The sequence below is a fragment of the Equus przewalskii genome, chromosome 24 (assembly GCF_037783145.1).
Source record: "Equus przewalskii isolate Varuska chromosome 24, EquPr2, whole genome shotgun sequence".
NCBI classification, from domain to species: Eukaryota; Metazoa; Chordata; class Mammalia; order Perissodactyla; family Equidae; genus Equus; species Equus przewalskii.
This window is the reverse complement of record NC_091854.1, coordinates 20,264,146-20,287,919: the sequence shown is the minus strand read 5'-3', so window position 1 is coordinate 20,287,919 and position 23,774 is coordinate 20,264,146. Positions and strand designations below refer to the sequence as shown.

Sequence of the window (23,774 nt, the reverse complement as noted above, 5' to 3'; positions counted from 1 at the left end):
ACAATATCTAAGCCTGCTCTCAAAGTTATTCCTTTGTCATTTTTCACCACCATTCCATTATAAACACCAGAGCATGAGACTCTACTCTGCAGCTAGCAAATAACTCTAATACAAGAAAATAATTGACAACAGCACAGTAACTATTCTAGGAGATCACAATGGCAAAAGAACACAAATGACATGAGTCAAAGCACAAAACGCCTCAAATAATACTGAATATATGCTCTTAGACATATAAAACTCCAGCCTTTCTCAACTGGAATTCGGCAACAGAATTATGCCCTATAAAAAATGATCTGAATAACTATTTTCTCAATTCTCCCAAGAATAGTACATAGCACTACAATTCTAGACACACAGTAGAGAAGTAAATTAATTATGTACAATGACGCCTGAGAGCTTCTGGGGTATTCAGACTTAATTAATTCTCTTGAGGAACCCTGGTTAAGAACTAATGATGCTGCAGCTATAAATGTGAAAAAGAGAGTTCATTCTCAAGAAACTTACAGTTTAGATTAGGAGCTCTACCTAATACTACAAAAGAGGTGTGCCAGAATTACATACAAGCACCAAACCACCATGGTGAAGTAGAAAGGGGACTCCAGGTAGGAGGATGCATAGGAGATGGTAAAGTGTGCTGAGCCGTGAAGTTAGCCAGGCCCTGTTGAAAGCCTAGGCATCCACTCTTGACTTCAACCCCATATCCTCCGAATATTCCAGCTACCACCTCCAGACATCTGGAGGTGTACTTCTTAAATCATTACCCTCTTAATTACACCCTCATTCTAACATTGATCCTCTTAGCAATTCCCCTCCCCATCTTTCAGAGAGTATAAGCAAACGTTTGATTCATATAAAAAAAGAGAAAATTTTAACTACAACTTGAATCAATAATGTCATGTTGGCTTTCCCTTTCCTTCTTCAGGCTCTCTTTTAAAAATCTCTTGCATCAAAATTTTCTACATACATACCTGAGAGTGAATGGTGCTGTGATCTACTTGCGACTCACCACAGCCAACATAGGAACATCTATTCTACAAATGCACAAAAAGGAAAATGAGCTATTCTATAAACGTGTAAATTTACAATAATAGTATTACAGCTACATTTACAATTAAGCTTTCATCACCTTTGAACTTAATGACAATGACTTTCCACAGTCAGTTATTTTAACCAAAAGGTACTAGGCACAAAAGAATAAAACCAGAATATTTCTAAGCTAAAAGTTATGTCACCTCTAATAAGAGGCAGGTGTAAAATATTTTAGCAATTCACTAAAACTCTGCAAAAGCACTGTAAATTAAAACCACAGGTTTTAAGTTTAATTTTTACCAATAATGATCTTTTCAAAGTATGTTCGTTTATGAAATCCTTTGTCAAAAAAACCTTCTAGTTATCCTTATTCAGATATAAATTTTATAATACCAAACTTTTGAGAAGTAACATACACATACCTCCAGGCATGCCCAAAGATTTGGTCCTCTGACTTTACAATCCTGACAAGTACCCTGAGAAACAAAAATCATACCAACATCATCATTATATTGACACAGCCAAACAAATATAATTCATTAACAATATCATATATAAAAAATTGGGACTCATGAAGATAGAGTATTGTAGTAATTTATAAAAAAAGACACATTTCAGAGAAAAATGAATACAATTTTTCTAAGGAAGGAAAAAACCCTATATCTTACATGAGATTTTTGTATTAAATCTTCTTTCGTTATTTCACCAACTGAATCCAAATGTGGACAATGATTTCGGAAAGTTGACATTTTGTTAGAAATTTTTTCCTGTTTCCCAAAGCTTTCCAAATGAGGTAATACCTAAAGGAAAAATGACCAAAAAATTAATTTAAAAATGTTCATATATTAAATAATGATTAAAATAAAAAATAAAATAAGAGGCACACACGTTTACAAGTTTGCCCTAGAAAAGAGTACATTTTCAAATACACCTAGGTTACTTTCATAATTGAAGTTAATTTGAACATTGGAAATTTCTCTACTAAATAAACATTTTATTAAAATTGACACCTATGAATCAATGTGTGTTTCTCCTCTACTTTTCCTGCTTTTTCCTCTTTCTCCCATTTCACTTTTTATTGACAAAAAGGGAAAAATTTCAAATTATTCAATTTAAGTATTTTTATCCTTTTTTAAAAAAGATTAATCCTTATGCTGAAATAGAAACTGTAAAGAAAGAAAATTCAAATGGAAACCATTTTCACAGCAGCAGCAGCAGCCCCTACTGATGATATAAATGAAATTATCTGGTATCCTAGCAATATACCAGGATAGTCACTTTATATCTGAGTTTCCCAACCTTGGCATCATTGACACTTGGGGTCAGATGATTCTTTCCTGTGGCGGGCTGTCTTGTGCATTTTAAGACATTTAGCAACATACTGCTCCTTCCCACTAGATGCCAGAATACCCTCACCACCACTCTGAGCTCTGAGAACCAATGTCACCAGACAGTGTAAAATTACGTCCTCTGGGGGAAAAAAATCACCCAAGATCACAAACCACATTATCATATGATCCTTTTAACAACCGTGAGGTAAGTACCATTATTATTTTCATTTGCATATAAGGCTAAAAGAGACCAATTTGACTGAGTTCACAATGTTAGCATTTGGCAGAATTAGGATTTGAATCCACCTATATGTCTTATGGGTAAGAGCAAGGACTCTACGTCAGACAGACGTGAGGATACCTGTAAGATCAGAATAGCACACCTAACTCACATCAAGTGTGTGTGTGTCTACATCCTTTGTGCAGCATCCTTTTATACAGGTTTTCCCCATGACCATTCAAGTTGCATCCCTCCCTCCCCCATGAGACCACCAGTTACACACTGAGGTAATTTCCTAAATCAATTATAATTTTCCTAATATTCTTCAGGAGTTTCCTCAATTCCATTAAAACATACAGAAGACAAAGTGTTTTACAATCCCAATACACTTAATTTCCTCCAAGACATTGCAATGTTATAAATATGACTTATAAGAAAAAGAATGATAGGAATACTATAATGTTGCTAAATTTTATCTCCACTACAAATCTTATGAATCATACAGCTAACTGATACACGCGTTTAATGCACAGAAATCTTATGATGAGCTCAACAAGAGTGAGTGACTTCCAAGTAAAAGGCTCAGTCTAACTCAGTATTTCTAGGTCTTCTTTCGGTTGCACATTCTTCATAACAGGGCTTTTCATGCCCTTAGTTCATCTTTGGGGTTTGAGAACACTATTTGAGAAAAAATTAAAGAACTTAGTAGGAAAGAATAAAGAGTTATAAATGAGCTGAAATATTAACACACTAGTAAACACAATAAACAAAAAGCTTCAATTAAATCAAATCAAATAACGAGTCCAATATTATACTGTAACCTACAAAATACATCAGGAATCACTCTGGGCTTAACAGTGAACAAATCATTACCTCTAAACATTACATTAATACCTAATATTAATAAGCCATGTTCCAAATTTTCAGAGCATGAAGTTAAACTTAAAATAACTGTTAATATTTTCCATTTCTTATGTACGTATGGGGCAGGGTTAGGCAATCTTCCCCACCCACCTCTCACTTCCTTTTGTGGTTAGATAACCTCTTTCCTCTTATCCAGTTCCTTCCACTGCCAGCCATGGTGCAGTAACAGGAACTAGACTTACCCTCTCGCCTTAAATAACTAAAGACCAGACAAAATATATAAAACAATGGTTTTCAGACATTGGACAATAGTCAGTGAGGGACACTAATAACTAAAAAGATGAAAACAAGGTAACTGCCCAGCTTACTGCCTGGAGAGAGTTTCTAGGCGACACAGTACAGGTAGGAGAAAACCCAGAGTCTGAGTCTCCTTGAGTTGAAGAGAGAGAGTTGAAAATTCAGGGAGGCCAAGGTGGCTAGAATTCAGAGGGCAGAGTAACAGAGAGGAAAGAACTGAATAAAGAGCAAGAGAACTCAAGATTTATAGAGGGCTACTATCAAGTCTTCAGCTAACTACTAATGAGCACGTGCGTGTGATTAAACTACCCTAAAGAGGGGAAAGGGGGGGCTCTGTGGCCAAGTGGTTAATTTCACACACTCCACTTTGGCAGCCCAGGGTTCACCGGTTCAGATCCTGGGTGCAGACCTACACACCACTCATCAAGCCATGCTGTGGCACGCATCCTGCCCAGAGGAACTAGAATGACCTACAAGTAGGATATACAACTATGTACTAGGAAGACTGGCAACAGATGTTAGCTCAGGGCCAATCTTCCTGACCAACAAGCATAAAAAAAAAAAGGGGGGAATAGATTTCTCTTAAAAAAAAAAAAAAAAGAGGGGAAGAACTGCTGTAAAGGAGTAGGTAGAACAATTCTCACAGCCAACACAAGTGTGTGTGTGTTCCCACTAGCCAGCTGAAAGGCTTCATAACACAGAGGAAGTAAAACAGAGTACTCTGAAGGGTAGTGCCTCAGTAATGGGAAAGAACAGCCCCCAGGCCAAACACTACTTTGGTTCTGCCTTAAAAAAGCTCAAAAGCAAGTATTACAGGGTCAACTATTCTCAAGGAACTTAACTGTGTCCCAGAACAATGATGAAGGACACTTAAAGGAATGAAAAAACCCAGCTCCTGACAAGGTAAAAATCACAATGTCTGGGGGCCAGCCTCATGCCCTAGTGGTTAAGTTCAGTACACTCCCCTTGGGTGGCCTGGGTTTAGTTCTACATCACTCATCAGCAGCCATGCTGTGGCAGCGACCTACATACAAAATAGAGGAAGACTGGCACAGAGGTTGTTAGCCCACGGCAAATCTTCCTCAGCAGGAAAAAAAAAAATCACAATGTCTGGCATCCAATCAAAAATTACAAGACATGGGGCTGGCCCCGTGGCCGAGTGGTTAAGTTCGCGCACTCCGCTGCAGGCGGCCCAGTGTTTCGTTAGTTCGAATCCTGGGCGCGGACATGGCACTGCTCATCAGACCACGCTGAGGCAGCGTCCCACATGCCACAACTAGAAGAACCCACAATGAAGAATATACAACTATGTACTGGGGGGCTTTGGGGAGAAAAAGGAAAAAATAAAATCTTTAAAAAAAAAAAAAATTACAAGACATAAAAAGAAGGAAAATCTAACCCACAGTGAAAAGGAAAAAAGAGATCCAGAAATGACAGAGATGGTAGGACAAAGAATACACATATTAAGGAGAGAAATGGAAGGGAGAAAAGAAGACCTGAATCAAGCTTCTAGATATTAAAAAAAAAAAATGTCTGAGGTGAAAAATAAGGATGAGACTAACATCAAATTAGACAATGCAAAAGAATAACGAACTTGAAGACACAGAAAAGAAATTACTCAAATTTAAACAAAAAGAGAAGACTGGGAAAATGAAGTAGAGATTACCAGCTGACCAGAAGAGTTAAAATCTGACCAAAATTACAAACCTACAAACTGAAGCAACACAATAAACTCAAAGCACATGAACAAATTATACCATGGCACATCAACAACAAGTTGCTTAAAACCAAAATAAAAAGAACATCTTAAAAGCAGCCAAGAAATGGGGCTGGCCCCGTGGTCGAGTGGTTAAGTTCGCGCACTCCACTGCAGGCAGCCCAGTGTTTCGTTGGTTTGAATCCTGGGCACAGGCATGGCACTGCTAGTCAGACCACACTGAGGCGGTGTCCCGCATGCCACAACTAGAGGGACCCACAACGAAGAATATACAACTATGTACCGGGGGGCTTTGGGGAGAAAAAGGAAAAAGAATAAAATCTTTAAAAAAGAAAAAAAAAAAAAGCAGCCAAGAAAGACCATAATGTATACTGAAAGCAATGCATGCCAGAAGACAGAGCAGCAACATCTTCACAGCACTGAAGGAAGACTGTTAATCTAGATTTCATATCTAGGAAAACATCTTTGAAAACTAAAGGCAAAATAAAGACTTCTTTAGACATATAAAAGCTGAAACAATGTATCATCAGCATACCTGCGCTATAAAACATGTATGTGTGCTTCAATCACATACAATTACAGACACAGAGACATATATGGCCTTTTTTGGGTCAATAACACTTACCAGATACCCTCCTATGTCAACTTTTTCACAGATACACATATGTCATGAGGCACCTATTGCATAAATTATCCAATCAATCCTTCTATCAATGGACATTCACCTTGTCTCCATACTCTGCCATTAAAAACATCCTTGTAAATATAATCTTACATGGCCCAGTTTATAAAAAACAGATTTTGCAAGTCTACTTTCCAGAAATGTTCTAACAATTTACATTTCCACTAATAATATAAGGAATACCATTTTCTGCACAGCAACACCATGTTCTCTACTTCCAATAGGTATTATTGTTTACTTTTGTCACCCAGTGGGCATATTGCTATTTCACCAGCACTCTACTTTGAATTACTTTGACAGCCAGTGAGTTTGAGAGTCTTTTCAAGAATTTTATGGTCTCCTAGATTTGCTCTTTTATTTACTACTACTTTAACTATTTTGTGTTTGCTTTTTTTTCCCCGGTGAAGAAGACTGTCCCTGAACTAACATCTGTGCCAATTTTCCTCTATTTTGTATGTGGGTCACCACCATAGCATGGCCACTGATGAGTGGTGTAGGTCCATGCCCAGGATCCAAACCTGCAAACTCAGGCTGCCAAAGCAGAGAATGTCGAACTAAACTACCATGCCTCCGGGCTGGCCACTATTCTGCCCTTCTTAATATTAGTCGATAGTATTTCTTTTAAAATTAATCCTGTCTTCTATACTGCAAATATTTTTTCAAACTTACTGTTTATTAAGTTTTTAATTCTTAATTTTGGTAATATACACATAACATAAATTTATCATCTTAACCACTTTTAAGTGTACAGTTCAGAAGCATTAATCACATTCACGCTGTTACACAATCAATTTCCAGGATTCTTTTAATCTTGTAAAACAGAAACCCTGCAGTCATTAAACAGCAACTCTCCATTCTTTCCTCCCACCAGACCCCGGCAACTTTCTGTCCACGAATTTGACTAGTCTGGGCACCTCATAAGTGGAATTATACGGTATATTTTTTTGTGACTGGCTTATTTTACTCAGCATAATATTCTTGAGTTTCACCCATTTTGTAGTATGTGTCAGAATTTGCTTCCTTTTCCAGGCTGAGTAAATATTCAATGGTATGTATATACCACATTTTGTTTATCCATTCATCCATCACTGGACACTTATGTTGCTTCCATCCTTTGGCTACTGTGAATAATGCTGCTATGAACACAGCTGTACAAATATCTTTTCAAGTCCTCACTTTCTTTGTGTGTGTGTGTGTGTGTGTGTGTGTACGTGTGTGTGAGGAAGATGGCCCTGAGCTAACATCTGTTGCCAATCTTCCTCTTTTTGCTTGAGGAAGATGGTTGCTGAGCTAACATCTGTGACAATCTGCCTCTATTTTGTATGTGGGATGCTGCCACAGCATGCCTTGATGAGCAGTGTGTAGGTCCATGGCCGGGATCTAAACCTGCGAACCCTGGGCCACAGAAGCAGAGCACACAAACTTAACCACTGTGCCACCAGGCCAGCCCCAAGTCCTCACTTTCAATTCTTTTGGGTATATACCCAGAAGTGACATTGACAGACCATATGGTAATTCTATTTTTAATTTGAGGAATCGTCGTACTATACATATACATATATTCTGTCAGCCATAGCAGCTGCACCATTTTACATTTCCAATTCAGTGCACAAGGGTTCTAATTTCTCCACATCTTCACCAATACTTATTTCTCTGTTATTCTCTGGTTTTCTGATAGGAGCCATCCTATGGGGTGTAAGGTGGTATCTCATTACATTGCCCTAATGATTGGTAATGTTGAACATCTTTTCATGTGCTTGTTAGTCATTTATTTATATACTTTCTTTTGAGAAGTATCTATTCAAGTCCTTTCCCTATTTTATAATCAGGTTGTTTGCTTTTTTGCAGTTGAGTTGAAGGAGTCCTTTACATATTGCTATATATATTTAACTCCTCCTCGGATACATGATTTGCAAATATTTTCTCCCAGTCTGTAGGGTGCCTTTTCGCCCTGTTGATTGTACCCTTTGATGCACAGAAGTTTTTCATTTGATGTAGTCCAATTTATCTATACACTTTTGTTGCCTGTGCTTTTGGAGTCATACCCAAGAAATCACTGCCAAATCCAATGCCACAAAATTTTCCCCCTGTTTTATTCTAAGAGTTTCAGTTCTTATGTTTAGGCCTCTGATCCATTTGAGTCAATTTTTCTGTGTGGTGTAAGGTAAGAGTCTAACTACCTATTTTTGTGTGTGGATTTAGAGTTTGCCCCATACCCTTTGTTGAAAAGACTGTTTTTTCTCCCCACTGAATGGTCTTAGCACTCTTGTCAAAAAACATTTAACCATACATGTGAAGGTTATTTCTGGGCTCTCTATGCTATTCCATTAGCCTATATGTCTGTCTTACCGCCAAAACTGTTACTAACTTTCTTATGGTATCCTTAATCATTAAAAGTTTCAATTTTTATAAAACCAAACACATGCCTTATTTTATAATAGCTTCTGAGTTTCTAATCTTAAGGTTTCCTTCACCCTAGTTTATATAGCTAAAGTTGTAGAATAACCATAAATATTTTTTCACAAGGCTTTAATCCATCGAGAGTTTATCTTAAGATAGGAACCCAATTTTATTTTCTCCCAGATGGGCACACAGTTGTACCAGCACCACTTATTACACGATCTACCCATTTCCCACTGAACTGTAATAACCTCTTTACTCTTTATTAAATTTGCACATAATATATTTCTGGATTCTCTATTTTGTTCCACCAATCTCTCTAGGCCAATACCACATTAATCTGATTACAGAGGCTACACAGTCATGTGCCGCATAACAATGTTTCAGTCAATGATGGACTGCATATGTGACGGTGGTCCCATAAGATGAGTACCATGTAGCCTAGGTGTGTAGCAGGCTATACCATCTAGGTTTGTGTAAGTACACTCTATGATGTTCACACAATGACAAAATTGCCTAATGACACATTTCTCAGAACACATCCTCATTGTTAAGCAACGCATGAGTGTATAGAATACTTTGATAATTGTAAGATATCCCTCCTTCACTATTCCTTTTCAGTTTCCTTAGCCATTCTCTGAATGTACTGGGAAATGTAATGGTTTTACCTCTTACTTTCCAATATTAATACCAATTATTTAATTTTACTGTTTAAATCTTAAATACAAAAGTGATCGTGAGCATCCTTGTCGGGGTCCTTATTTTAATGGTTTTGCCACTTAGAATGTCTGCTATAATTCCCATCTATTCTTTTTTTTTTTTTTAAGGATTGGCACCTGGGCTAAGAACTGTTGCCAATCTTTTTTTTTTTTTTTTCTGCTTTATTTCCCAAACTCCCCCCGGTACATAGTTGTATATCTTAGTTGCAGGTCCTTCTAGTTGTGGGATGTGGGACGCCACCTCAACGTGGCCTGACGAGCAGTACCACGTCCACGCCCAGGATCCGAACCCTGGGCCGCTGCAGCAGAGCGCGTGAACTTAACCACTCAGCCACGGAGCCGGCCCCTCCATCTATTCTTAAACTTGCTTAGTTTCTTATTACAAATGTTTTTTTTTTGTTTTTTGGGGGTTTTTTGGCTAAGGAAGATTCGCCCTGAGCTAACATCTGTGCCAATTTTCCTCTATTTTGTATGTGGGTTGCCACCACAGCATGGCTGACAAGTGGTGTAGGTCCACGCCTGAGATCTGAACCTGTGACCCAAGGCCGCCGAAGTGGAGTGCGCCAAACCCAACCACTACACCACGGGGCCGGTCCCTAGAAATGGTCTTGATGAACTTTATCAAGTGCCTTTTCAGCAGTTACTGATGGCTTACTACATTTCTTGCTTCATGTGTTGATATAATCTATTATATCAACTGATTTGATACTAATGATCCTTGCCTTGACATACTCTATTGGGTCAAAATTTACTATTAGTCTGTTTCATATCTAGATTCTATTGGCTAATATTGTATTTCAGAAATTTTGCATTTCTAGACATAAGTGAGACTGACCTTTTCTAGTGGAAGTATGTATGCTTCACAGAATGCATTTTGCATCTTCTATACTACAGAACAGGTTTTTTGGGTTTTTTTTATTATATGATCTTTACAAGTTAAATGAAACTCAGCTGTGAAACCATCTGCTATGCTGCCTCTTTCAAGGACAGATCTTCAATCTTTTTTTTTTCTTTTTTTTTTAAGGAAGATTAGCCCTGAGCTAACATCCATGGCCATCTTCCTCTACTTTATATGTGGGACACCTACCACAGCATGCCTTGCCAAGTGGTGCCATGTCCGCACCTGGGATCCGAACTGGCGAACCCCGGGCCGCCAAAGCGGAACATGCCCACTTAACCGCTGTGCCACTGGGCAAGCCCCTTCAATCATCTTTTCAATCTTTCAGTGGAAATTGATCAATTCAAATTTTTCACTTCTTGGGTCAATTTGACTAATTTATATTTTGCTATAAAATCATCTATTAATCTCTCCTATACCTAGGTGTCTATGTTGTTTCCTTTCTCAGTCTTAATCTTGCATATTTTTAATCCAATTTTTTTCCCTTTTACAAGAGGTTTATCTAGTTCATTGGTCTTTGCAAAAAAAACCAGCTTTGGGCTTTATCCTTTCTACTATTTTTGTTTTGTTGTTTCCAATTCCATTAATTACAGTTTTATCTTTAATCTCCAGGTCCTACTTCATTTTGATTTTATTTTTTTATCCCTAAATGTGAGTACTGAATTCTCTCATTTTGATTTACTTAATAACAAAAGCATTTAAACTATACATTCTCCTCTAAATACCAACGTTTGCCAATGAAATGGAAACGTTCTCCTTTCCCCTGCTTTCTAGATAGTCTGTAATCTCACTTTTGATTTTGAAATGTTTTAAGTCCATCATTAGAAGAATGGATATAAAAATGGTGTATTCATGACCGAAAACCACACAACAGTTTAACTGCATGAACTGAATGGATAATTTATCAACATGGATAATCTAAAGACATAATGTTAAATGGAACAAAGGAAGATGCAAAATGACACACACTGTATACTACTCCTAAAGTAAAAATTTTGAACATGCATAACAGTACATTGTATCTGGAGGTCCACAGCCACTGTAAAAGCATAAAAATATAGTCTTGAAGGTTATATACTCTGAATGGTGTCTCAGAGCAAAAAAGAAATGGAGGCTAGGGAGAAAGATTATTGAGTTCTCTCTGTTCTGCTATTAATTTTCGAGCATCTAAACAATTTAATGAGAATTAGTTCATGTAAACAAAAGCTAACAATTTGTACCAAGGCTATTCAGTATTCCCTATAATTAAATACAACACTATCAAAATAGAAAGACCTTAATATTCTAGTTATACAGTTTTACTCAGTTATTTCACTTTGGCAACAAAATCATTCTTTTATTCCTTTATTTGATAAAGATTGATTAAGAGTAAGAGATTCAGATTTAGAGGGTAAGACAATAGGAGTTCCTAGCTACTTCAATTTCTTCTCCAAGTGTATACCACAAGAAGGCATGCACACTTTCATGCTAATTTGATAGCTTGTTCAGGGGAGATAGTTACTAGACTTTAGAAAAGCCAGACAACACGAAGGCAGTGAAAGTAATAGTTGTAAATAAAAACGCAATTTGTTCAGTCTACGGATGTATACCCCACAAAACTCTGAGACTCCTCAAGAAGCTTCTGGCTAACAGTTTGGGAATCACTAGGGAGCACAAGAATATTCAAGTTTTGTATGGAAATTAAGGCTTTCCAGAGTTTGACCTCAATTCGTCCTTACCTTTGAAATCTTTTCTCTGGCAACTTTTTCCTCTATCTACCTTAACTGGACTATTTGAAATTCTCTCAGCCATAATGATGGTAGTAAGATCAAATAAAAAATTTTCCAGATTGAAATGACTGCGTTCATGCTCAATGACAGACAGCTTTGGGGGCTCATCTGCCCATCTGTAGATTCAAAACTGCTACCGAAGATATTACTTTTACGGAGGAGAATCCTAGCAGTACAATCTCCAAGTTTCAGGCCTGCAATTCTGACCCTGCCATCCTAATAAGAGAAAAACAGATATTCAGATTTTAATATTGGAAAAGCAAAGGGACCTGTTATTAATATTTATCACACATCAGGACATAGCTGGCAACCTAATGAGAACCTTTTAAGATTGAGAAACTGCCTGCGTTCCATTGCCTGGTCTATTCCAAAAAGTAACAATTTATAGAGTCAGATTCAAGAGACTGCAAGAAAAAAATTTATGTCACGGGGCAGGCCCGTGGCCAAGTGGTTAAGTTCGCGCGGCTCCACTTCGGCAGCCCAGGGTTTCACTGGTTCGGATCCTGGGCGCAGACATGGCATCGATCGCCAGGCCATGCTGATGTGGCATCCCATGTACCCTAACTAGAAGGACTCACAACTAAAATATACAACTATGTACTGGGGGGACTTGGGGAGAAAAAGTAGGGGGAAAAAAAGAAGATTGGCAAAAGTTGCTAGCTCAGGTGCCAATCTTTAAAAAAAAAAAAAAAGTATGTCAGGAGAATTGGTAGCTAATTTAATAGTTATACAGAAGATTAAAACGAATCCAGAAGGAGGTCTGTACTAGCAAGTGGCAGACCTGTTCAATACTTTTAACAAAAATCTGGATAAAGACACAGAAGGGGGGCCAGCCCCATGGCCAAGTGGTTAAGTTGTACGCACTCTGCTCCAGTAGCCCAGGGTTTCGCAGTTCGGATCCTGGGCGCCGACCTGACACCGCTCCTCAGGCCATGCTGAGGCAGCATCCCACATAGCACAACCAGAGGCACTCACAACTAGAATACACAACTAGAATATAGAATGTACTGAGGGGCTTTGGGGAGAATAAGGAAAAATAAAATCTTATTAAAAAAAAAAAAGACAGAAGGTAGACTAATGAAATCTAATTATAAAATGATACAAATAAATTTTTAAAGAAAAAGTAAACTATTCAGAAAAATGAGCTTAAATTAACAAGGACGGATGTAATATTCTATATTGGGGTTCAAAGAATCTACTGTCTAAAGCGAAGCTAAAGAAAGGGTTTCAAGTATTTAGATTCTAGATGCTAGAAGATGCATGAAACAACAGTGCAATTCTTACTCAATTTATCAATAGAACAATAGGTTTCAGAATAAAAAGAGGAGCCAGTCTTATTGTGCTGATAACCTAAATAGATTATTATCTGGAATATTTTAGTACGAAGAATACTAAAAGCTACAGAATAAGAATGCCTTCCACAGACAGCCTGAAAATAAATAATTTGAAAACTCTATCTTATGAAAAAGACGACACTGGCTAAGAGTAAAATTTCTGCAGCAATGCTACCTAGGTACAAATTCAAGCTCCACTTTGTCCGGGTTTGTGACCAGGGTTACTTCTCTGAGCCTCAGTGCCCTCATCTATAAAACTGAGAAAATTACAAATATGTAACTCATGGAGTTTTGGGGGAATTATATACACATATAATTTATATATATATATATATATATATATATATATATATATATGTTAACATACATAAAGTGCTCAGAACACAGTGACATAAGCACTCAATAAATAAACGTTAACTATTATGAGGAACAACTGAAAGTACGTACGTTTAGACAACAGAAGGCAGAAGTTGGAGGACCTGACACCTGTGTTCCAATTACTTGGACATAATGACCAAAGTAAGAGGGTACCTTTGTTTTTCATGTAACTTGAGAAAATTAGAAATAGCACATTCAATCACTGGTGAAGATTATCAACAGAGCTACAGAAAAACGGAAGGTCAAATCTTGGGAAGTAGGATGTTCCCCATCATGGATACACACAGAGGCTGGATGACCATCTGTTGGAGGTGTTTCAAAGGACAGCATTTTGCACTAAAAAGTCAATTCTAAGATTTGCAGATCATGGAAAAATTCATTTGTCTGTCAGTAGTTTCAATCTAGACTATTACTGTTCCACCATATAGCTAATGTGACTAGTCCAAGTGTACTATTTTAAATATTAGGCTTTAGAATTATTTTAATTGCAAAAATGCAATTATACAATAAGCTTATGGCTAATTTTTCCATATTTATCATAGAATAAAATTGCTACCCAATAAATGCAAGCCAAAAAACCTGATAAATGGAAATATCAGTGAGAAGAGCACAATAACAAGGAGAAAGTTTCCTTCATTCTAAATCAACGCATAGTAAGTGTTCATGTGGACTTTTAACCCATGAATTCTGCTGATGAGCACTTTAAAGAACTGTTTCGGGGCCAGCCCAGTGATGCAGCGGTTAAGTTCCCACGTTCCGCTTCAGTGGCCAGGGGTCAGCGGGTTTGGATCCCAGGTGCGGACCTATGCACTGCTTTTCAAGCCATGCTGTGGCAGGCGTCCCACATATAAAGTAGAGGAAGACGGGCACAGATATTAGCTCAGGGCCAGACTTCCTCAGCAAAAGGAGGAGGATTGGCAGCAGATGTTAGCTCAGGGCTAATCGTCCTCAAAAAGAAAATAAAAGGAAAAAAAAGAACCGTTTCATGTCCTTTCGACAAATATTCTGGCAAACACAAACTCCTTCAAATCTTCACACAGATCTCACAGTCCTATAAATCCCCCCCAATCAAACCATAACAAAGAAATTTAGTACTAATCTTCTAATTTCCCTCTTCCTAGAAACTCTGTCTCTCTAACTCTTAACAGACAAATTAGTGAGAGGCTTATTAAGTCTATTAAGAAAATTACGTAATCTCCTGATTTCTTTACCTGCAATCTATCTGTTCTAGAATCTATTAACACTGCCACAATAAATCATCCAAACGCATAGCTCCAATCTGGCAACCCTCACTCTAATTAAAATTCTTTAATTGGTGGCCAAGGGGTTAAGTTCGCGTGCTCCGCTTCAGCGGCCCAGGGTTTCGCTGGTTTGGATCCTGGGCGCAGACATAGCACCACTCATCAGACCACGCTGAGGTGGTGTCCCACATGCCACAACTAGAAGGATCCACAACTAAAATATACAACTATGTACTGGGGGCAATTGGGGAGAAAATGCAGAAAAAAAAGATTGACAACAGTTGTTAGCTCAGGTGCCAATCTTTAAAAAAAAAATCTTTTAATTGAGATTTGTAAACATTAATTAGCATTTCCTATAAAGAAAAAAACCTGTCCAACAGCAGAGTAAAGTCAATTGTAGCCTTATCTAGTTGAAATAATTATGACAAACACCTAAGGGGAGAGATGAGAGGGAAGAAAGGAGGGTAGGGAGGGAGAACAAGAATGAACGACTATGACTGAGTTCTGACCCAGCCTCAAACCAGCTGATGGTAATTTAAGTCACTTCTGAGCAAGATGGACGGGTATTAAATAACAATACATCAGCCTTATGAGACGGTCATTAAAAGTCCCTATGTAGACCATGCAGAAACACGGAAAAACACATGCAACAACATTCAAATGAGAACCACTCTAAGAAATGTTGCCAATTCTTTTTTTGTTTACCAGAATATTGGTGATTATCAAAAAGAATCAAAATTTGTTCATCAAAATAATGCCTCTACTAAAAATATTAGAAATTCCTCCTTCAGGATTTTATAAATAGTTAAAAAACTGTAGGAAATGGTCTTATTTTATGTCACGTTCAGTCCCATATTTTCACCATATTACCATATTTCAGGATTGTGCTAGGCCCCAGGAATACAGAGGCCGACAACTAAGTATGGGCCAGACACTATACATTTAGTGGGCTGGCAGCACTGTCCAAATGTCCATGCTACTTTCCCTTTTGAATGCCTGGTCATCCACACTCTACTTTATCAGCACTCTTCAACACCCTGCAACTCCTTCATTCTCCTGAAGTCACTAATTTGAATGTCGGCAACCTTCTGTCAACCCTCCTCCCTCACACGCTATATAACTTTCAAACCCCAGTGCCATCTTAGATTCCCGCCTCACTTTCTATATTGTGTCACCTAATTCTACTTATTGCTTCTTTTTTCACCACTTCTCAATTCATATTTCTTCCAGGTCTCCACCAAAATGGAGGCTTTCATTTCACATCTGGATTATTTAATGAGAATGCCGGTTAACTGATACAGCTGATATCCGGCCCCCTTTCCCTTCAGCTCACCTCACTGTTCCCTTGCAGCTGTACGGACAGTACCCAGGCACACTGTAAGCTTCCCACCTCAACCACTTCTGTTTCTAAGGCCTCCAGCCCATCAGGAGCATGCCCAGCCCTAGCCCAGGCAACCGGAAGTGCGCCAGGCATTTCAAAGATGATCGCAATCAGTAAGGACTGGTAGTAGGTGGAAAAACCCACCAGTCCCCCTTCATCTGGTAAGACAATTCTAAGGCCATTCTACTAAAATCTCCACAGGATAAGCCCCTCATTAAGGCTATCCATTGGCTTTTCTCCCTTCCCTGACTTTTTACCACTCCCTCACTTGTGCTTCCTGGCATCTCACCTACACCCATGTTCTTATCTCAAGGTCTGCTTTCAAGGTAGCCCTTCAGAGAAACTATAAGGGCCACAAAAGTGATGCCACCAAGGTCTTGCTTACCCTAAAGCTGCCCAAGTGGATTCTCCTGGTCTCAGTCTTCTCCCAATTACAGCATTTCTGTGGATTACAAACCTCTTCGGATCAAACATCTTCAATGAAGTCTTTATAATTTCCCTTTTTCATCTCCTATTACTAACTTATACAAACCATAACTTCTTATCAGCCAAACTGTTCTACTGATCCTTTCTCAAATATAACTTGTACCTTTCAGGAACCCAATAATCTGTTCATTTCAGAAACGTCCTCCAATATTCGCCCGTTGAAAATCTTTCAAAGTTCACTCATCTCAAATGCCATCTCTAGCAAGATCTGATCAAAAGTAAAGTCCCCCCTCACCTACATTCCTGATTAAAATACTCATAAGGCACTTACTGTACTTGTGTGAAAAACTGCCCTACTTGAGTACAAGCTTGACTGTAAGTTCTTTGAGGGCAGAAATCACATTTTATTCTTTCCAATTTCCAAAGGGTTTTCCCTGGTATACTTACAGATACTGACCAACTTAGCCTTCTAAAGTAACTTTTCAAAGGGACAATTATTTTGATTACACATTGTCTCTTAAATATCAGTTCTCTTAGGGGGCCGGCCCCGTGGCCGAGTGGTTAAGTTTGTGCGCTCCACTTCTGTGGCCCAGGGTTTCGCTGGTTCAGATCCTGGGTGCAGACATGGCACCGCTCGTCAAGCCATGCTGAGGCGGCGCCCCACATGCCACAACTAGAAGGACCCACAAATAAAAATGCACAACTATGTACCAGGAGGCTTTGGGGACAAAAAGGAAAAAAAATAAAATCTTAAAAAATAAAAAAAAAATTTAGTTCTCTTAATATAAATACTATATTGTACAAACTTCATGCTCCTTTATATAGACAATTAAACCAATTATACTCATCTCGGACTCTTTGGAGCTATCCTATTTATCGTAATGCTCCTGTAATCATAGTAGATTAAAATAAAAAGGTTTAAAAACTAAAGAGCTTTACTTGTTTTTTTCAGAAACAACTACATTTCACATTTCTCACCATAAATCTTTCACCATTTTTGGACTTCATTTTCTTGCAAAGAGTCCACACTGTGTCACGTGTGATAGTTCACAGTGCTCCAATATCTGTCTGAATTCCAACTGATGTCAAAGGTTACTTCAGCGAGATTACTTCAGGCTTTAAGGAAATTCTGATCCCTACACAATCTTGAAATGCTTGTCACGGGAAAGGACTTCTTGGCATTACTAACTCAGAACTGGCATGAGGATCAAGTAAGATTGTATGTGTGAAAGGTCACTGAAAATTCTAACAGCAATATAGGTACATAAATGTGAGACTTATCTCAACTGTGAATTTCAAATACTTAAAACAACCTATTTACTACAGTCTAATGCCATAAATATGCAATGTTATGTTATTTCTTATTGGTAGATTACAAAAAGATCACAAAAGACAAAAAAGTGAAAGTTGGCAATAAACCAGATCAAAAATAAGAAGCAATCTTAGGTAGACTATCTCTCTTGCATTCAGCAGAACATCAAATATCTTGTTCCTGGAATATTTTTTGTACTGTCCTTCTTTTTCCAATCCTGCCAAAGTAAATGAAGTAACATAAAGTTGCTGGCATAGGGGAACTATTAATTTTTGTAAATTAGCCCTGTTTTTCAATAAGATTCCTACTTTTCCCCTTATTTATATTAACAGAATGAAACTACTAACAAAATTTAGCCTATCATCTGATTTGGTCAGAATTTTCCAGATGACAGAATTGTCTCAACTAGAAATGGAACTAGGACAGCCTCGTTATTTTTTGAAACAGGTTCTTCTTAAAAGAAAAATAACCTAACTAAACTAAAAAACTCTATTATTCTATACATCTATTAAGCAAGAAGTCTAGAGATCCGTGTGGTAAAATTCTTCCCCAGTTTAGAGAGCCTGTGCTCCTGCCAGGATTTCCCGTTCTGGCCCAATTCTCCAGGCCTAATATTGATTATATGAGAATGTAAACCCTAAAAATACTTAAGTGCAAAGCACCTAGAAGAATCTCATCCAACAGCTCAACTTGCACCCTGTAAATATTCAAACGAAGAGCGTTTTGTAGTCGGTAAATATCTGAGAGTGAAGGTCTGGGAAACCACACACCATGGAAATTTGACCCAAACAAAAGCTGCAGACGGACAGACCGTAAGGGTAACCTCTGAAACAGTCTGGATCAAACAAGGGTCGAAGAAAAATTCCAGGGACGATGACACCTAGGTTTTCTCCTCCCTAACAATGAATAACGGGGCCCTGGGGCTGCACAAATGGGTCCAATCACCCCAAATACGCCGCAAAGCGAAACCAGAACCCGGAGCCGTCTGAGCCCCCCGTGAGGGGCTGGCACGCCGGAACCGGGAGACCGAGCAAAGGACGGAGCCCCTCTCGGGGACCAGCCTCCAGGGGAGCACCCCCTGGGGACCCCTCCTCAAATCAACAGCGTCGCGTCCTCCGCCGACCCCCGCCCGGGCGGCCACCAGATGACCCCTGCAACGCAGAGCACTGCTAGGGGCCCAGGCCCGCTTCCCGCCCGCGCGCCCCCGCTGCCCCCGCCCCAGCCCCAGCCAAAGAGGCCGCGGCAGCGTCCGCAGCCCCGGCGCGCGGGTGGAGCTCGGGGACCGGCGCCCGCGGCCGGAGAGGCGCCCCTCGGCTCCGCGCCCCTCCGCAGCGCCGCGCTCACCTCCACGGCCTTCCCCGCGGGCCCCGCCAGCGCGGCCGACGACGGACGGCGACCTGCGGCCAGCTCCTCTCCGCCTCCCCGGGCCTGGAGAGGGGCGGCGGCGCGACAGGAGCGCCGGAAAGCGGCTCCGCGGCGCTGCCCGCGGGGTCCCCGCCTCCCGCACCCACCACTTCCCGCAGCAGCCGCGGCTCCTTCCGGTGTCTCCGCCGCCGCCGCAGGCGTCTCGGGCGTCGCGGGAGTGTGGGGAGGGCGGGGCGGCGAGGAGGGACCGCCCCGGCCTTGGGCGTGGCCGCGGCGGCCGCCCAGGTGTGGAACCCCAGTCCTGCCCTCCCCGCGGGGACTTCCAAGGTAGCTAGCGGGGCAGGGACCTTGCACTTGCAGACCAGTTTTAGGCTTTGGGCACTTTTCATTTTTACACGTGTTCTCCCGTCTTCTAGGACCGGGAGCAGGTCTTGTCTCGATGCATTACAGAATCTGCAGGAAGGCCACCCGGAGAAGGGCCTCAAGTTTCTCACCTTGTACAAAGAAATATTAGACAACTCAATTCAATTCTTTGTTTTCCTCCTCCCTTTCTTCTCCCAACATCTTAGGACCTAGATTCTCTGAAAGTAATTGTGTTTCCTTTTCCACATTTGAAAAGTAGAAATCCATCTCCCTCGTTTTCCTCTAGGCCAAAATCAGGAACAAATCAAGTATTTATTGAAACCTTAGTATTGGCTTAATGCCTAGAGGAAGAGATCTTTCTTCCAATTTGTGTAACTGCTAAAATTCGTTGAAGTGATTGATATGTAAACAATAAAAAGCAGTTAAATTAATACAATTTATCGTTAAATTTGCCAGTTTCAATGTGTCTGACTGCCTCTTAACTTTTTGGTCTCCAAACAGGAGCACGTACCCAAGTGTTATGCAAGATGCTCAGTCTCCATCAGAAACAAGTAGAGAATATGAGAGCTTCTACTTCTGTTTTTATGGTAAATATGGAAGAAATGAACCTTTGCCAGCATTCTTTGTAGGGATTGACACCAAGGCCTCAGTTTGTCCGACAAATGGTCACCTATCCTGGGTTCACTGAATGAGAATGGAAGTTTCACAATTTGGAGGGTGCTGGTGGTGCTACCATGCCTTCGTTTACAGCATATTTCAAAATATTGCAGTTTACATGCTACATGATGTCAGCAATATGGTTAATTTTTATTTTAAAAAGTCAAATATCAAGGCCAACCTGTGGTTAAGTTCAGCACACTCTATGTCAGCCGCCTGGGTTCAGTTCCCAGGTGCAGACCTACACCACTCACCAGTAGCCATGCTGTAGTGGAGACCCACAAACAAAACAGAAGAAGATTGGCACAGATGTTAGCTCAGGGCAAATCTTCCTCAGCAAAAAATAAAATAATAAATAAATAAAAAGTCAAATATCTAAGTGTTTTAAATATTTGTACTCTTCTGTAAAAAGAGAAGAGAATGATCATGAAAATCATTTGTCCCCTGATGTCTTGTAGGAAAGTACTGACTTAAAAAAGAGTGGTATAGGTGAATTTGAAAAAAGACAAGTGTTTTAAATTTACTGACCTTTGCTGTGATAACAAGTGGCTATCAGCAATATGCTAACTACAAAATTTTTTTTTAGTGTATACATTTCACCTAAGGCCTCAAAGTAAAAGTGAGATTTTAAAAATGAGTGAGAAAGTAACTGCTTTTTAAAAGAAACTTGTGCAACAAAGAAAGCATTTTGAAAAAGTTTGACACTGTTTCCATTGTTAAGTAATTTTGCTGCCAAAAACTATGTCACCTATAAAAACTAATCTCTGCATCAAAAGTCAACATTAAGAGATGAAAAGGCAAGCTAGCAAATAGAGGACATTTGAAATATATATAACGGATAAAGAGTTCATATATACATATACACAGATATATATGTATTTCCATGAATCAATAAGCCAGGCAACCAAATAGACAAAAAGGCAAAAGTCATTGCTCCAGAAATTCCTTCTTTGAAAATGTTATCAGGCATGTTCTGTTATTGCAGGGTTCCAGTAAATTTATTTCCACCCCAAAGTCCTCCCCTAGCAACCTGTTTGGTAACCAAGGCCCTCTTGGCTTAACTGCCCTTCAGGGGGTTCTAGGGCACAGGGAAGACAAATATGTGACTGTTTAAGGCAGGTGTGGCAGCAGGCTAGGGCCTTTCATGTGGACAACAGGTGAAGTCCTTGCTGTGGACCAGTCACAAAGCAAATGCACTCTGACAATGCAATATCTCTCCCACTTTTAACTTCAGTGGATTCCCACCCTCCTTCCTCACCCTTGGATATTTACATTTATCCTTTTATTCCTTAATCCAGGATCCTTAATCCTTACTTTTCTTCAAACAATGTATATATAGTCTATAAAGAAGGATGCTATCATTAGGAAATCAATCTATCGACCACCATCTCAGAGAGGAGAGATTACACATTCTATAGTGTAGATGCCCTGCTGAATCACACTCCTTCTGGAATACGACTCTAGAGGTGCCATTGGTGTCATATGATGTGAATTGTAGATGCTGGAGTCGTGCATCAGGCCAGGTACTAAAGGCTTTCGTAATACGGGGGGATGGGGGAGAGAAGAAATGAAGATCAGGAAGAAAGGAAGGAGGAGAAAAGAAGTAGGGGTAGGTAGAGGGAAGAAGGAAGACAAATGAATGGTCATATCATAACAAAAGTACCTTCTCATTTTTGCAACTGAACGGCAAGTAAAAATAGCAACACACAAAACATACATTTTGATGCTCATGTACCTGACACTAAATAAGCCTTTACAAATGCTGTGCTCTCAGCCAGATACACTTTTACCAGATACATATTCCCAACTTCTTTCCCTCGTTCGTCTGGCTAACTCCTGCCTAGATATTCCTTGTTTAAAGTAGGCTTCTTCGCCCAGTATTCCCGACTTCGGTATCCTGTTTGTTTTCTTCAGAGAATTTATAATAAATTTGTTATTTTAAGATTTTTGTGTGCACTTAATTTCTGCCTGGCTCCTCTGAACTGAAAGCTCTGTGAGAGCAGTATTTCTGTCTTATTCACAATATTGTCAGGGCCTAGCATTGAAGGACTCAAATATTTGTTGGTTTTCAACTGGGGGTGATTTTGCCCCATGGTGGATATTTGGCAGTATCCCTGAGGAGGACTGGCGGAAGGAGTCAGAGTCCTTCCCATTCGTGGAATAGGAGAGTCCAAGGCGTCATTAGTGCCACTGTTGAGACGCTCTGATTTAGACTGGGGTTTTGTAATATGTTTTTGATTATAAGTGACAGAAACCCTTAAACTGTTGTTCCTAATTTGATGAACAAGCTGGATTTGGAAGCGGGCCAGCTGAAACCAATTTTATACTTTCTCATTATAGTCTCTGAGAATTTCTGAGGATTCCTCTCTCCTGCCAGGATAAAACCTTAGGCAGAGCCTTTAGCTTTTCCAGTCACTCTCAGGTAATTAAAAAGTCTTCCAGTCATTTTTTAGTAATAAACAAATGTTCTTTTTTTCCCCGGTATTAAAAAATCCTATCCAGTGCAGTGTCAAAAATCTCAGACTCATCCAGTTCAAAAATTCTCTGTCATGCCTCACCCCCAACCTCCAGACTTGTTCTACCTTTTCCCTGGCTAGTTTTTCATTTGGGGCCCCTCCGGGGTTGAAGAAGAGGCAGAAACGATCTTTCTTGACTGAAACAGTTATAGCCTGGTGTCAGTGCCCTCCGGGTGTAGCTGAGGTTTGAAGCTGACCCTTTCTTTCATGGAATGCCTCTGTAGGTGCTTCACCCACCTGCAGTCTCTTGACCCAGCAAAGTATGTTCTGGTGTTATCTTATGACGTACACCTCAGTCCTCTGATTTCTAGGGATCCATCCCTAGATTGGGATCATCTCGCCCATGCAGGCAATCCTGTTAGACAGCCTCTCAGGATGCTTCAGTTGACCCCTCTTACATGGAGTTTTCATTTGGTCCACAAAAAACACATGTATGTCTTGCACAGAAGTGTGAGCTGTTCCCAATCAGCCTTGTGTGCATCTTCTGCTTGGAGGCAGCCTTAGCCTCTTGACTTACGACTTTTCAAACATGAATTAGTTACCAAGTCTCGTCTAAGATGCCAAAGGACATATGTCATCTTTGCCAAACAGTCCTTTTGAAGCCCCTCAGACATGGCTTGAAATGAGAGCGAAGCACCTACCTTCCCATCCCCATGGTGGTACCTTGGTTTGGATGTGGAGGTATTTGGCGTCAGCTTTTGGGGCCCCTGCCGAGGATCTCAGTTATCTTCTGTTCACTCTTGGAGTAAGGGTTCAAGTCACCCTAGCTCAGAGTTTCTGAAAAATGACACTATTGACATCTTGGACTGAATAATTCTTCATTATGGAGTCTGGTTCAGTGCATCGTAGGATGTTTAGCAGCATTTGTAGCC

General features: G+C 39.8%; 1 protein-coding gene across 10 annotated transcripts in view; it reads right to left on the bottom strand.

Annotated features, from left to right (window-relative positions):
* Nucleotides 1-19,626, bottom strand: part of USP33 (ubiquitin specific peptidase 33) — a 53,660-nt gene extending 34,034 nt beyond the window's left edge. Inside the window, exons 1-5 of one of the 10 annotated variants that reach the window (XM_070592004.1) lie at nucleotides 19,346-19,587; nucleotides 11,879-12,145; nucleotides 1,701-1,832; nucleotides 1,455-1,508; nucleotides 972-1,034 (exon numbers count right to left, since the gene is read on the bottom strand). In XM_070592004.1, the coding sequence (XP_070448105.1) occupies nucleotides 972-1,034; nucleotides 1,455-1,508; nucleotides 1,701-1,781 (198 nt within the window). In that variant the 5' untranslated portion in view covers nucleotides 1,782-1,832; nucleotides 11,879-12,145; nucleotides 19,346-19,587. Of the gene's footprint in view, nucleotides 1-971; nucleotides 1,035-1,454; nucleotides 1,509-1,700; nucleotides 1,833-11,878; nucleotides 12,146-19,345 lie in introns of all 10 variants that reach the window. The other 9 variants (XM_070592003.1, XM_070592006.1, XM_070592007.1 and 6 more) reach the window with 9 other exon arrangements.
* Between the last annotated feature and the right edge of the window lie 4,148 nt (nucleotides 19,627-23,774).